The 15,386-nt window shown below is 42.1% G+C and overlaps 1 protein-coding gene across 1 annotated transcript in view; it reads left to right on the forward strand.

The window, feature by feature from the left end:
- Positions 1–4,029: 4,029 nt before the first annotated feature.
- The window catches only part of LOC103300845 (ubiquitin-40S ribosomal protein S27a-like), a 33,295-nt gene continuing 21,938 nt past the window's right edge, over positions 4,030–15,386 (forward strand). The window contains exon 1 of the mRNA XM_054724920.1: positions 4,030–4,097. Within this exon, the coding sequence (XP_054580895.1) occupies positions 4,030–4,097 (68 nt within the window). The remainder of the gene's footprint in view (positions 4,098–15,386) is intronic.

Genomic DNA, 15,386 nt, shown 5'->3' on the forward strand with positions numbered 1-15,386 from the left:
CATTAAGCTATTTTTCTAATATTGGTAACAATCCGAGACCTGTTCCAGTGTTTATCATAGTAAAGACTGATTTATTTCATTATTAAGGATTCCTCATTGATAGTGCTGAATAGGCATATTAGATTTTATATAAAATGAAAAAATATCAATTTTTGCCAATTTTTTCCATAGCTAAGCTTTTCTTCCAGTTAGGATATAGTTTAGAACTCTTTATTTCTAGTCACAAGCATTTAAAACTTGAGAGCTCACCAGTTGCTCTTTTTTTATTTTCCAAATAAGTAAATCTGTAAGAAAGGAACATTATTGAATAATTCCTTCATGTAATTGAATATCTTTCTATTTATGAAAGTAAAGGATACTTAATTTAGAATATTTTTAAATTAAAAAAATTGATTACGGAAAAATTATAAATGCTAATAAAAATAATAATAGCCACAACAACAGCCTAAGTAAGAATATCTATACTAATAAGAGATAAATATGGTAATTGACCATCACTCCGCAATGCTCACAGCCAATCAGGAGGGAATATGCAAATTCAAGGGACAAAGATGGTGGCGGCCACAGAGCCAGCCAGAGCAGGCGGGAGGCTTGGGTCTCCCCCGGTGATGGAGGAAGCCAAGCTTCCTGTCTGCCTGGGCTGGCCGCTGAGGGAGGGGCCAGCAAAAGGTCCTCAGCCCCTCACCCAGGCTGGCCATGCCACCATGGGGTGAGGGTCCCCAATGGGGGGCGTGGCCAGCCTGCAAAAAGCCATCAACCCCTCACCCAGGCACCTGAAGGGGGTGTGGTCAGCCTGAAAACAGCCCTCAGCCCCTCATCCAAGCTATCCAGGCACCCCAGCAGAGACCCCCATCCTGAAGGAGGTGTGGCCAGCCTGAAAACAGCCCTCAGCCACTTACCCAGGCTGGCCACGCTCCCATGGGGTGAGGGTCCCCGCTGGGGGGCGTGGTCAGCCTGAAAACAGCCATGAGCCTCTCACCCAGGCTGGCCATGCCCCCCCAGTGGGGACCTCACCCCATGAGACGTGGCTGGCCTGCAAACTGCCTCAGCCCCTTTCCCAGGCCAGCACTATCCCCAGTGGGGACCCCCACCCCAATGGGGGCATGGCCAGCCTGAATACCACCACAGGCCCCTCACCCAGGCTGCCCCGCCCCCAAGGGAATCCCCACCCTGATCCGGGACAACCTTTAGGGCAAACCAGCCAGCCCCCACCTGTGCATCAGGCCTCTATCTATACTAATAAAAGGTTAATATACTAATTAGACTGGGAGACCTTCCAGGAGACCTTTCAGATGTTCTTCTAGACAAAGCCATGATGGCAGGGCCGAGGTAGAGGTGGTTAGGGGCCAAGAGGGGATGGCAGTTGTGGGTGATCAGGCCAGTGGGGGGAGGGTCAGTTGGGGGTGAGCAGGCCAGCAGGGGGGCAGTTGGAGATGAGCAGGCTGGCACTGGGGGAAGTTGGGGGTGATCATGTTGGCAGGGGGCAGTTGGGGGTGATCAGGCTGGCATGGGGGACAGTTTGGGGCAAGCAGACCGGCAGGCAGAGTGGTTAGGGGAAATCAGGCAGGCAGGCAGGTGAGCAGTTAGGAGCCAGCAGTCCCGGATTGTGAGAGAGATGTCTGACTGCTGGTTTAGGCAGTCAGACATCCCCCGAGGGGTCCCAGATAGGAGATGGTGCAGGTCAGGCTGAGGGACACCCCCTCCCGTGCACGAATTTCATGCACCAGGCCACTAGTCATGTGATAATATCAATTGATTCAGAATAAAGTTATTAAAGTTATTTTGGAAAATGTAAGCAACCATTTGTGATAAAGATCATCTCTCTTTTTTCTTTCTTTCTTTTTTTTTTTGTTAATCCTCATACAAGGATATATTTCCATTGATTTTTAGAGAGAGTGGAAGGGAGGGGTAGAGACAGAGAGAGAAAAACATCAATGTAAGACACATGCATGCACCCTGACCACGGCCTGGGATCTAGCCTGAAACTGAGGTACATGCCCTCGTCCAGAATCAAACCTGGGACCCTTCAGTCTATAGGCTGACTCTCTATCCACTGACAAACCAGCTAAAGCAAAGACCATCATTTTAAAAACCTATGGCTAATATACATAATGGTAAGAAATTGAATACTCTTAAGCCTAGGAAGGCAACTAAAAAATGATTGCCCTATTCAACATCATAATGGAAGTCCTAGTCAGTACAATCCTATATAGTAAAAGGCTAATATGCAAATAGACTAAACGACGAAACAACCAATCACTATGAAGCACACTGACCACCAAGGGGCAGACACTCAATGCAGGAGCTTCCCCTGGTGGTCAGTGCACTCAACCAGAAGCCCTGAGCTGGGTTCATGGCTGGTGAGCCCAGCGGCGGAAACGCTAAGGATGTCCGACCACCAGCTTAGGCCCACTCCCTGAGGGGAGTGGCTTTCAGTGGGACATCCCCCGAGGGATCGGGCCTAAACTGGCAGTCGGACATCCCTCAAAGAGTCCCCAGTTGGAGAGGGTGCAGGCTGGGCTGAGGGAACCCCCCTCCTTGCACGAATTTTGTGTACCAGGCCTCTAGTATAAAATAAAAAAGAAAGGTAAAGACTTAGAAAAGCTCTTTTGAAGACCTATTAAAGATCCAAATTGGAGGGCTGACATTATGTGACTTCAAGCTTTACTCTAAAGCTACAGTGAACAAGATAATGTAATATGACAAAATAACAGAATAGAGAGCCTAGAAATAGACCCACACAAAGATAGCTACCTGATCTTTGGCAAAGGGGAAATGGCAATTTAATGGAAAATGACAGTCTTTTCAAGATATGATGGTGGGACATCCATATACAAAATAATACTAATCTAGACACAACTTTACTCCTTTCACAAAGATTAACTAAAATGGATCATAAACTATATTGTTGACACTCTGGAGAAACAAGATGGACTTCCACTCAAAATTTGGTTTATATGTCAAGAGTGATGAAGCCACATACACACCAGGAGAATACAAGTATATTTATTACTACAGCTAGGCCAAATAGGCTTGAGAAAAAAGGGGAAGAATAGTAGCATGGGTTTTTATGGTGGTAAGACAGGGGCCCATGGCTTGGGTGATTTGACCTTCCTCTCAGTAGCAAAGGACAGGGCACCTGGGCTTTCTTATTAGCTTGTCCAGATTTGAAGCAGACCAGGAAGAGGGAGAAGTGGGGCTTAAAAGCTGTCATCATGCACCAAAAACAGCAGTCCAACTATTACAATTTACCCCTGATGTTTAATGACTGAAATGTGACCTTTTATATTTTATTGATTTTGAACTTAAGAAAGCCATGATGGTGCCCTATATGATCTGCAGCATGAAGCCACTAGGGAAGTTAAAGGTTTTGTGAAGGTCAGGTTTGTATATTCTGAGAAGTTAAATGAGTGCCTAAGTCACTATCAATAATGTCTGGAACTCCAAAGGGGATAAGAAATGTTTTTACGAGGCCTTGCATTATGGCTTTAGTACATGTAGAGACAGGTACCCTTACTTACATTTTGGGTATCTGTGTGGCATGAGTTTCTCAGAGTTATTTTCCCCAGAAGGGTCAACTTTATTTATTTTTAAAAAATCTTTATTGTTGAAAGTATTATATCAATCCCCCTCTTTCCCCCACTTCTCTTCCAGCCCACTCCTGAAATGGGGGCAACTTTAAACAGGAATTGTTGTTGCTCCCCTTGTCTGTATCAGATGGTCAGATCACTGACAATGCTCTAAGACTGTGAAAATCTGCCGAGGAGACTAATTATTGGCTGGGGCATCCAGTACTGAGATATCTGCCTGAAGTTAGGTTAATTGTACTGATGTTTGGATCTGATTCTTTATTCGGGTCATCCTGGTTAATGATGAACACCTGGAGTTCTTCTGTGAGCACCATCACATGCAGTCATGGTGATACCATCTGCAAAGTACATGAACTTCCAGTGTTATTCACTCAGTTGATCCGAAGGGACTGCCTAACTAGACAATCAGTCTGGAAGAAGGGTGACCTCCTCTAGCACCATGACGATTTTTAAGGGTCTGAGGACAAGAGAGGCCACCCAGTCACACAAGAAGGAAGACTATGCAATGTGAGAAAATGTAGGGAATCTCATAAGAAGGTGTGAGAAAGAACTTCTGAAAGAATTTGGGCTTTGCTTAGGTGATTTTGATAAAGATTCAAAGAAGCAGAGATTTTCTCTGCATTGGTGATATTAGGAAACAGGTATTAATTATATTATTGGGTATATTAATCAATCTTACCTGGAAAAAAAGACAGATTAGAGTGATGTTGAAACCATAATTGTTGAAGAAGCAGCAGTTGCTGATATAAGGCAGAAGGAAGGGTATATTTAGTATTTTGTAATGTGCACAGTGACATTGCTTATGTCTGATTAAACAAAAATATGAAGGGTGTTGAGTTGGTCTCATTTTATCATGGTCACACCGTAGCCTTGTCTGATGTTGTTCTGTGAAATTGAACAGAACACCAAGGCCTTAGTGTGAGTGAAATATGAAATATGAAGGAAACACACAGGCATAATACACATTATCACTTGAAAAAAAAGCAAGCATAATTTTTAAATGAGGAAAGACATTGGCAAAGAATATTTCAGATACATTATTACTCAAGAAACTTTTATTACAGGCTGTTCAGGCTTTCAGAAACTGAAAAATCCTTCTGTTACTGATATGCAAACTCTGACTTAACTTGCTTTCAATGTAACAGCTACAGTCTATTGATTTCATTTGTTTTCTAAAAGAGAGAAAACTTGTTGCATGACCATAATGGGAAATTGTGACAGGCTGTGGTAAGAAATTTTGTATATCATTTCAAAAGAAATAGAGAAAGGTGAAAAGCTCTTAATGAGTAGGTGAAAGTAAAAAGGATTTTAGTTTAGAAAGATTCCTGGATAGTTAGAAATGGGTAGGAATGGAGCAAAACCAGAAACAAAAGCAAGGTAAGAGGCTAGACATGAATCACTACCAGTGTTACAAAGATGAGGGCTTTATTAAGTAGAGATAATAGTATATGGCAGATGACAGAATATATATTAAAAATGGGGAATAAGAGAGAGGAAAGCCTTAATGATGTTCTCATTTTAACATTAATCTTCTATAAATATAACTTCATTTAAGTAATCATAATGGTGAAGGTAGTAAAAGGCCAGTGACAGCTCTTAAATGAAGGCGGTATCGTCATTTTATCCAATTCTTGCCTCTTTTTCGTTCATGAGTATTGCTTTCCTCACTTGTGACCAGTGTGTCATTGAAAGTTATCTGTAAAAGGCAGGTTAGAGCAACTACCTGTTCATTCTGATTCTTGGGTTAAACCAACCATGGCTCCATTTATGGGCCAAATGTCTGCAGTGCTTTTCTCATTGGAACAGGTCCATCTTCTGGTAGTAGTATGTTCCATGGAATAAATAGATTATCACCCAAAACTGAGTGCAGCCCTGTCCTAATTCTCATACTCAAAAGTGAATGCCTTCTCCTTTTTCAGTGTTCAGTGAGTTTTAATTTCCTGTTGTTGTTGTTTTTTATTTTTTTTTTTATTTGTTGGCCACAGCAACACGGTATAAACAAAAGTAAATAAATGTGCTCTTGAATGGCACATTTTGCAAACATCCAGTCTTGTCAATTACTGGAAGAAGGAAATCAACCATCACCGCTATGTCATTCAGTCTTTTTTGAGCACCTTGAGCATCCCATTTAAGGGGAATGCATAAGAGCACTGGTGAATAAGGAAGCAGTTTAAAAATCAGGCCCCTGCTCTCAGATTTTTGTGAATGACGACAAGAGAAAGAGTAGCATCCCTAACAGCAATGATGGGAACCCCTATGAAACTGCCATAATGGAATTATGATGTTATATGTGCATCCCGGGGTAAAGGGGGTGAATGACCAAAGAAACAAAGTGCTATTTATAATTGACCCATGATGATTTGGGACTTTGAAATTTGGCTTCCTATGAATGCTAATTTATTAAAATATTGAATGAAAAGAAAAAGAAGTTTTACAAATCTAAGAGAGGAACAGTCATTTGTCAGTTGCAAATGTTAATAATTAAAATAATAACAATAGCTTCTGTGATATTTTAGGCTCTGTGGAAGGCCCTTTATAGATGCCATGCTATAATATGCCAGACAATAATGTAAGGTTTTATAGAAGATAAAACTGAAATTAAGAGAGGCTAAGTAAATGTGTACTGTAAAGGTCACATATCAGTAAATGATGTTCCTCATTGATCTATACAATTGTGATTCCAGTCCTAATTCATGCCAGTTTATTGGTATTTAGACAAACTTGACTGGAATGATTAGTTCATTTAATAAATTTTATTGAGCATGAAATTTATGCTAAGTATTGGTCACTAAGGATTTCTTAAATGAAAAGTATGGTGCGGAGACTAAAGCCGTTTCAATAAAGTCCTGTAAGTAATTGCGCAATCACAGTTCAGATGAAATCACTAATGAAAAATGCAAAAGATATGTAAAACCTCAACTAGAGGAGGTGAGGACTTAGCTAATTTTATGCTCAAGTTCTGTTTTTCCTATCTTCTTTTCTTCAGTGACTCCGTTGGAATAAAGCAGATTTTACACTCCTGAGATGTTGTTCTCTATAAGAGAGCAATAATGCCAAGAGAAGAGAAATTCCCCATAAATAAGCAGAACTGGTCTGGGGGCACAAAGTGTTACTTTTCCCACTCTCAAAATGCTACATATTGCAATGCTTCCTTATTGCTTTAATAAAACAAAATTTTACATGAATAGAGCATGTCTGTGTACTAGAAATATTACTAAGTAGAGCTCCAGTGTAAGTTTAGAATTAGATTTCCCAGCTGCCATGCAGAAATGTATTGTGTGAAAGGGTTAGGCAGTACTGGAGCTTCTGGTTTCCTCTCTATTGACACCGGTGGTGCTGGAAACCAGTTTTGTGAGATTCAAATACCAGTCTTTGCACATCAGTGCTTTCCCCATTTTTGATCACAGAAACTTCAGAAGGCAGCTCTGCTGCTTCTCCGAGAAAAGATCAGTTCTTCTGATCTGGCACTTTAAAGAGAAAGATATATTCCTTCATTCTCTGGTTTATTTCAGGATGCAGCATTTATATTCTAATAGTGAAGGTCTAGAGAGCTCTGATGTGAATATTTTCTCCTCTCTGACATAGTTATCTTTTTATTACTAGCCTCAATCATTCCTTTTTCTTTACTTATCTAATAAAAACAAAGCACTACCTGCCCCCACACCTCAAAAAGATGAGATTTGAATGACTTATATTCTCAAAATGTTTCTTAACACTTCTTTCTCTACTTTAATCAATTTAGAAACTGCAAAAATTGAAAGCTTTGATTTTTAAAGTGCCATCTTCAAAAGCCAATTTCTGACATTAAATGGAAATCGTATCCAACATAATGGCTGGCTTAATACAGCCTATTATGTTTATAAAAATCTCTACTTTTATTTTAGCAGTCTATTCTAGTTTTATGTGCATGAAATATACACAGCATTAAGAACAATTTTTAAATTCCATGTTCCTACTAATTCTTAAAGTAAAAGTGGTCATTCTACTTTTCTAGTCATACTTTTTTGAAAAATTTAGATTTTAACATGTATTGACATTTTTTTAAAAAAATATGTTTTTATTGATTTTAGAGAGAGGAAGGAAGAGGGAGAGAGAGAGAGAAATATCAATGATGAGAGAGAATTATTGATCAGTTGCCTCCTGCATGCCCTACTGGGCACTGAGCCTGCAACCCAGACATTTGCCCTAATCAGGAACAGAATTGTGATCTCCTGGTTCTTAGGTCAAAGCTCAACCACTGAGCCACACCATCCTATTTAGTATGTTCTTTATACTATGACTAGAAACCCAGTGCATGAAATTTGTGCACAGAGGGGGGGCCCTCAGGCCCAGCCTGCACTCTCCCACAATCTGGGACCACTGGCTCCTAATCGCTCACCTGCCTGCCTGCCTGATCGCTCCTAACTTCTCTGCCTTCCTGCCTGATCGCCCCTAACTGCTCTCCTCTGCCAGCCTGATTGCCCCTAACTGCCTCTGCCTCAGCCCCTGCCACCATGGCTTTGTCCAGAAGGATGTCTGGAAGACGTCCAGTCTATCCGGTCAAATTAACATATTACCCTTTTATTAGTATAGATTATATTTGACTAGTATTAGAAAGGTGTTTTTAGAATGAATCATAGTCATGTTCATACATGAGCACATTAAGTCAATGTGTTTGATTTGTTTTGTTTTCGTAGTTTACATTCTAGGATTATTTGAATTTCTGTTTTGATTTAGTTTAGATGATATATTTTGTTAATATTATCTGTTTTAATTTGGAAATTTGTATAAAATATTAAATTCAATTTAATATTTAGTAACATATTAAATTCAATTTAGTAAAAACAATATTCAATCTTTAGAAATTTGTTTTAGACAAAGAAATAAAATACTTTTCATCTTTATAGCTTCATAATTTTGCAGAGACATATGATATGTCCATAGAAATATCTATGTACAAGTGACTTGGTAGGACCCTTGGATGTCAGCAGTAGAAACTCACTCGGGGTAACACAATCATATACAAATATTAATAATTTAGAGATAAGCTTCATTATATTGTCAATTCAGGAATAAACCTCAGAATTCACAGGAACCAGTGGGCTCTGATTTGAGTAGCAATAATTAATGAGCCAACTTTTTAGGCAACTGCCAAGTATAAACTTTTTAAAATTTTTCAATATCCTGATCACACTTATCTTTATTGGACTTGATGTGTCTCACTTGATTTATTTGCTCACCATTGTCCCAGAAAGTCAAGGACCCATATTCATAGTTTCAAAACCGGACTTCATCTTTTGACAATGGTGTAATATCTTAAGAAAGATGAGCATTCCCCGTAAGATAAAAAATATAAATATAAAATATATTAAAAAAAACATACAAAAAATTGAGAGCATCATAGAGATCTATGGAAGCCATAGAACTTGAGGAGCTACAATATTCAAAAGCTCAAGTATTGCAGCACTATTTTTGAAACTTTCAATAAGGAACTCTGACTTCGCTTGCCCAATGATGGGAAAAAGTCAAGAGAGACACAGTAAGGTCCAGAAATCTGAGTTTTGATCAGGGTATTAGAAAGAGAATAGGGGAATGTAAGCCTACATTCTTAGAGCCACATTTCCTCTAAAGACATTTACTGATTCTTGTTGGAGATATAGGGGCTACAAGACAGAAGTTAAAGATTACCTAAACCCTGTGAAGAAGCAGAGCACCAGCAATATTTTAGACCATCTGAAGGATGCAGGAAGACAAATTTGGAGTTTATGGTTGCCAGGACAGCTCGGCTCGGAGACACTAAAATCCTCATAAAAAGTGACATGCATAGAAATGAGTTCTGTGTGTGGCAGACTTTTGTGCAAGGAATTTGTCATATTCCTAAAATGTACAGAGTAAGAGACCAAAAAGATAAAGAGAATGACAACTAAAATCAGATTAGGTATTTTTATAGTTTTCTGGTGTAAAAGACACAGAAATTGAGTTCAGAGCCTTCTTTCAATGCCAAATGAGAGCCCAATAATCACTTCAGGCTCTCATTGGGGGCTGCTTGCTGGGAGTTGTACTCTGAAACTGCAGATTAACCAGAACCTTCCCAAACTGTATTTAGTCCTGAATCAGGTTAGAACCTGATGATATTAGGGTGACATATCCTGAGCCTACATGCTATCACATGATGCAAAAAATTCTCTTCAGAGGAAAGTAAAATTATCCCAACCTATAATTCATCAAATATGATATATTTCATGCATAGAAAATTGCCTGCTATACTAAAAACCAGGAACAAAAAAAAGACCAGTTAAGGAAAACAAATCCACATATGATCCAAGCACAAAAATTGCTAGATGTATAATTTCTCTAGAGCTAGAATGCCAATTAATTGATTAGAAACAAAATTAAAAAGGAATATATTGAAAGCAAAAACTAAATATATTACTTTAAAGCAGGTAAGAATCAGGAGAGAATTGGCACACTACAGATAGATCAATAAAAATTATTTAAAAGCTGAAACACCGCACAAAAGAAGGAAAATTTAGAGAACTACACCTGTGCACATTTTAGTGACCTTTATAAAAACCAAACACTAAGAAAAATCTATTAATTAATTAATTAATTAATTTTTAGCATTTGCCAATATGTGTTTTTGAATAATACTACTTTTAAAAAAAATTTAAATTCTTTATTGTTTAAAGTATTACGTAAGTCTCCTTTTTCTGCTATTGACCTCTCCCCAGCAGCTCCACTTCCCCAACACGTGCCCTCACCCCTGCACCCCACCCTGTCTGTGTTCATTGGTTATGCTTATCTGCATGCATACAAGTCCTTTTGTTGATCTCTTACCCTTCACTCCATCCCTTTCCTCTTAGGTTGGACAGTCTGTTCGATGCTTCTATGACTCTGGTTTTATTTTTGTTCATCAGTTTATGTTGTTCATTATATTCCACAAATGAGTGAGATCATGTGATATTTATCTTTCTCTGACTGACTTATTTCGCTTAGCATAATGCTCTTCAGGTCCATCCATGCTGTTGCAAATGTTAAGAATTCCTTCTTTTTTACAATAGCGTAGTATTCCATTGTGTAGATGTACCACCATTTTTTAATCCATTCATCTGCTGATGGGCAGTTAGACTGTTTCCAAATCTTAGCTATGGTAAATTGTGCTGCTATGAACATAGGGGTGCATATATCCATTCTGATTGGTATTTCTGTTTTCTTGGGATTAGTCCTAGAAGTGGGATTACTGGGTCAAATGGAACTTCCATTTTTAACTTTTTGAGGAAATGCCATACTGTTCTCCACAGTGACTGCACCAGTCTGCATTCCCACCAGCAGTGCAAGAGGGTTCCTTTCCCTCCACATCGTTGCCAGCACTTGTAGTTTATTGAATTGCTGATGATAGCCATTCTGACAGGTGTAAGATGGTACCTCATTGTTTTGATTTGCATCTCTCAGATGATTAGTGAATTTGAGCATGTTTTCATGTGTCTCTTGGCCTTCTGTATGTCCTAAGATAGTGGTCGGCAAACTCATTAGTCAACAGAGCCAAATATCAACAGTACAACGATTGAAATTTCTTTTGAGAGCCAAATTTTTTTAACTTAAACTTCTTCTAATGCCACTTCTTCAAAATAGACTCACCCAGGCCGTGGTATTTTGTGGAAAAGCCACACTCAAGGGGCCAAAGAGCCGCATGTGGCTCGTGAGCCACAGTTTGCCAACCATGGTCCTAAGAGAAATCTTACAAACAAATGGAGTAAAAAGGAGCAAACAAATATCATCATCTTACCTTATAATAGAGAAACATGCAAATTGACCGCACCTCCGCTATGCCCATGATTGGGCCTGCCAGAGGCTGGGGGCGGGACTCCGGGTGGCCCATCCGGCCGTTGGGAAGACCAAGATGGCTGCGCCCAATCCTGTAAGTTCCGGGGATCCGCATGGCGATCGCCACAGGGGGGGGCGTGTTGGGCCGAGCCCGGCGCTCCCCGGGTGTCAGCATGGCGATCGCCACCCGGGGGGCGTGTCCGGGCCGAGCCGGGCGCTCCGTGGGTGTCCCGGGGGCGATCGCCACCCCGGGGGCGTGTCCGGGCCGAGCCCGGCGCTCCCCGGGTGTCAGCATGGCGATCGCCACCCGGGGGGCGTGTCCGGGCCGAGCCCGGCGCTCCCTGGGTGTCAGCAAGGCGATCGCCACCCGGGGGGCCGTGCCCGGGCCGAGCCCGGCACTCCCCGGGTGTCAGCATGGCGATCGCCACCCGGGGGGCGTGCCCGGGCCGAGCCCGGCGCTCCGGGGGTGTCCCGGGGGCAATCGCCACCCGGGGGGGCGTGCCCGGGCCGAGCCCGGACAGCTCCCCGGGTGTCAGCATGGCGATCGCCACCCGGGGGGGCGTGCCCGGGCCGAGCCCGGCGCTCCCCGGGTGTCAGCATGGCGATCGCCACCCGGGGGGCGTGCCCGGGCCGAGCCGAGCCCGGCGCTCCCCGGGTGTCCGCATGGCGATCGCCACCCGGGGGGCGTGCCCGGGCCGAGCCAGGACAGCTCCCCGGGTGTCAGCATGGCGATCGCCACCCGGGGGGCGTTGCCGGGCCGAGCCCGGCGCTCCGTGGGTGTCCCGGGGGCGATCGCCACCCCGGGGGCGTGTCCGGGCCGAGCCCGGCGCTCCCTGGGTGTCTGCCTTGACAAAAGCTTTCCACATCTCTGTTTATTCTTTTGAATCCATAAAACGACCTTTAAAAAAGCATGGGGGCCAGCTAAGAAAGAATGCACTTTCTGGCCAGAGCACGCAGGATTCTTTTGCCCAACAGGTTAAAGGGAGCAGAGCTGGCACAGTGGGAATGGCCCTGGTGCCCTATGAGGAGACCGGGGGAATGGGGTTGCCGAAATTCCATAAGCCTCTTGCCACCTTCTCCTTTGCAAACCACACCATCCAGATCCACCAGGACTGGAGGCAACTGGGAATCACAGCCGTGATTTGGGACATGGTAAGCAAATCTTGAGGGGCCTCTGAAAACACCTGCAACTGATTATAAGACTGGTCTTTATTTAAAAAGAAATAAAAGAACAGCTTTGTTGAGAAATACCCATATTACTGTACATGTCACCTAAAGTGTACAATGAACTGTTTTTTTAAAGTAAATTCAGAGTGGTACAACCATCACCATGCTCAATTTTTAAATATCTTCGTGACCCATCCCCTCCAAAAAAAACTTCTACCCACTGGAATCACTTTCCTGATCATCTTCCCCAAAATAGATTGCACTTTAAAGGTGGGTAAAGGAAAGTTGAGGGAAGTTAAAACACTGCACAAAGGATATTGTAAGATGACAAAGCCCAAAGTGAAGATCATGTGTTTTCTTTAAAATATATATATATTTTTAAAATTTCAGAAAGGGAGAGGGAGAGAGAGATAGAAACATCAATGATAAGAATCACTGATCAGCCGAAACTGGTTTGGCTCAGTGGATAGAGCGTCGGTCTGTGGACTGGAAGGTCCCAGGTTCGATTCCGGTTAAGGGCATGTACATTGGTTGAGGGCACATACCCCGGTGGGGGGTGTGCAGGAAGCAGCTGGTAGATGTTTCTCTCTCATCGATGTTTCTAGCTCTCTATCCCTCTCCCTTCCTCTCTGTGAAAAATCAATAAAATATATTAAAAAAAAAAAAAAAGAATCACTGATCAGCTGCCGCCCACAGGCCCCTTACTGGGGATTGAGCCTGAAACCCAGGCATGTGTGCCCCTGATCAGAATCAAACCTGGACTCTTCAGTCCACAGGCCGATGCTCTCTCCATTAAGCCAAACTGACCAGGGCCATGTGTTTTCTTCAAGTTCTGCGTGGTTGTAATGGTCCCCAAATCTATACTAATAAAAGGGTAATATGCTAATTAGAGTGGTTGTCTTCTGGACATCTTTCCAGACAAAGCCGCAGTGGCTACAGAGGCCAAGGCTCAGGCAGCCATAACCACCTGCAGTGGCAGCAGCATTGGGGTTATGGGGGTGGTGCCTCCAGAGGGAGGCCAGACGGGGGGCCAAGGCACAGGCAGTTTGGGGTGATCAGGCTGATAGGGGAGGGCAAGGTAGGGGCAATCAGGCTGGCAGGAGATCAAGGTAGGGGCGAGCAGGCAGGCAGGCAGTGGGGTTAGGGACAATCAGGCAGGCAGGCAGGTGAGTGGTTAGGAGCCAGCGGTTCCAGATTGTGAGAGGGATGTCCGACTGCTGGAAATTGGACATCCCCTGAGGGGTTCCAGATTGAAGAGGGTGCAGATTGGGCTGAGGGGCACACCCCCCCTACCCCCCCCTCCCACCAGTGCACGAATTTCGTGCACCGGGCCCCTAGTATATAATAAAAGCCTAATATGCAAATTGTCCTCTGGACCAGGAGTTCAACTGGGTGTTCCACTAGAGGGCCCCTCCCCCCGACTGGCCCCACCCTGGCTGGAGGTGGCAGGCGGCCGGGGGAAGGGAGGCCCTGGCCGGCAGCCAGCAGCCACTAAGGAACCTCTCTGTGCAGAACTTCATTCACTGGGCCTCTAGTTGGTTAGTACGATTTTACTAGTGGCCTGATACATGGATTTGTGCACATTGAAAGGAAATTAATTAGAAGAAATATTTTAATGTCACTATTCACTCTTTCTCTATAATAGAAGTGTCAGAGATGAAAGAAAATTAGTAAAATTTATATGAAAATAACATATAAATTTATTAATAAATAAACAATAACAACATGAAATAACAACAACAAAAGCATGATATAAAAACATTGATAAAAATAATGACTGATAAATTGATTAAACTTATTATAATACCTCCCTCTAGCCCACATTAAAAGTAAAAGTACTTTCAGAGTGCTTGACTAATTTCCCTTGTGATGAAGTATTTACAGCTTTAACTTTAACATCACATGCTCTTCGAACTTGAGAGAAAGCAACATATAACTGACCATGTCCAAAAACGGGTTCAAGTAGAAATATTCCTACTCTGTCTGGAGTTTGTCCTTGTGATTTATTAACAATCATCACAAATGCTGACATCACAGGAAACTGTCTTCGAATTAATTTAAATGGGAGCCCAGTGTCAGATGGGGACAAATCAATTCTTGGAATCAGAACAACCTCTCCTTTGCAGATTCTGTTAATATTTCAACTTTGATTATGTTAGGTTGCAATCTTTAGATAATAAATCTTGCCGAAACCGGTTTGGCTCAGTGGATAGAGCGTCGGCCTGCGGACTCAAGGGTCCCGGGTTCGATTCCGGTCAAGGCATGTACCTTGGTTGCGGGCACATCCCCAGTGGGGGGTGTGCAAGAGGCAGCTGATCGATGTTTCTGGCTCTCTATCCCTCTCTCTTCCTCTCTGTAAAAAATCAATAAAATATATTTAAAAAAAAAAAAAAGTAAATAATAAATCTAGTACCATTACAAAGACCCCATTTACTGTTAAGATTTCTCAGTAGCATGATGATTGCATCTAGTTTCAATTTTAATTTATGACACGGTATTCCTGAAGCGGTAATACTATTAAGAAATTCGATGGGAAAATTTTCCTTTATGACATCATCCGTTGAATCAATGGAGTCATCACTCAAAAAGGTGTGAAAATATCCATCAAGTATATCTAAAATTTCTTCATTTAATGTATGAACGTGCTCATTTTTCCTCAAAAGATGACAGAAGTATTGTCATTTTACCAATTGGCACATTGTCATTTTTCAGATCTAGATGTGAAATAATCCATCAAACCACTATATTTTTTAACTCTCAACTTAGACTGGTTTGCTTTAATGAAATTTATCCAATTGGCTTCCATTTTTTAATATGAATTGACAA

The sequence above is a fragment of the Eptesicus fuscus genome, chromosome 2, assembly GCF_027574615.1.
Source record: "Eptesicus fuscus isolate TK198812 chromosome 2, DD_ASM_mEF_20220401, whole genome shotgun sequence".
Taxonomy (NCBI): Eukaryota; Metazoa; Chordata; class Mammalia; order Chiroptera; family Vespertilionidae; genus Eptesicus; species Eptesicus fuscus.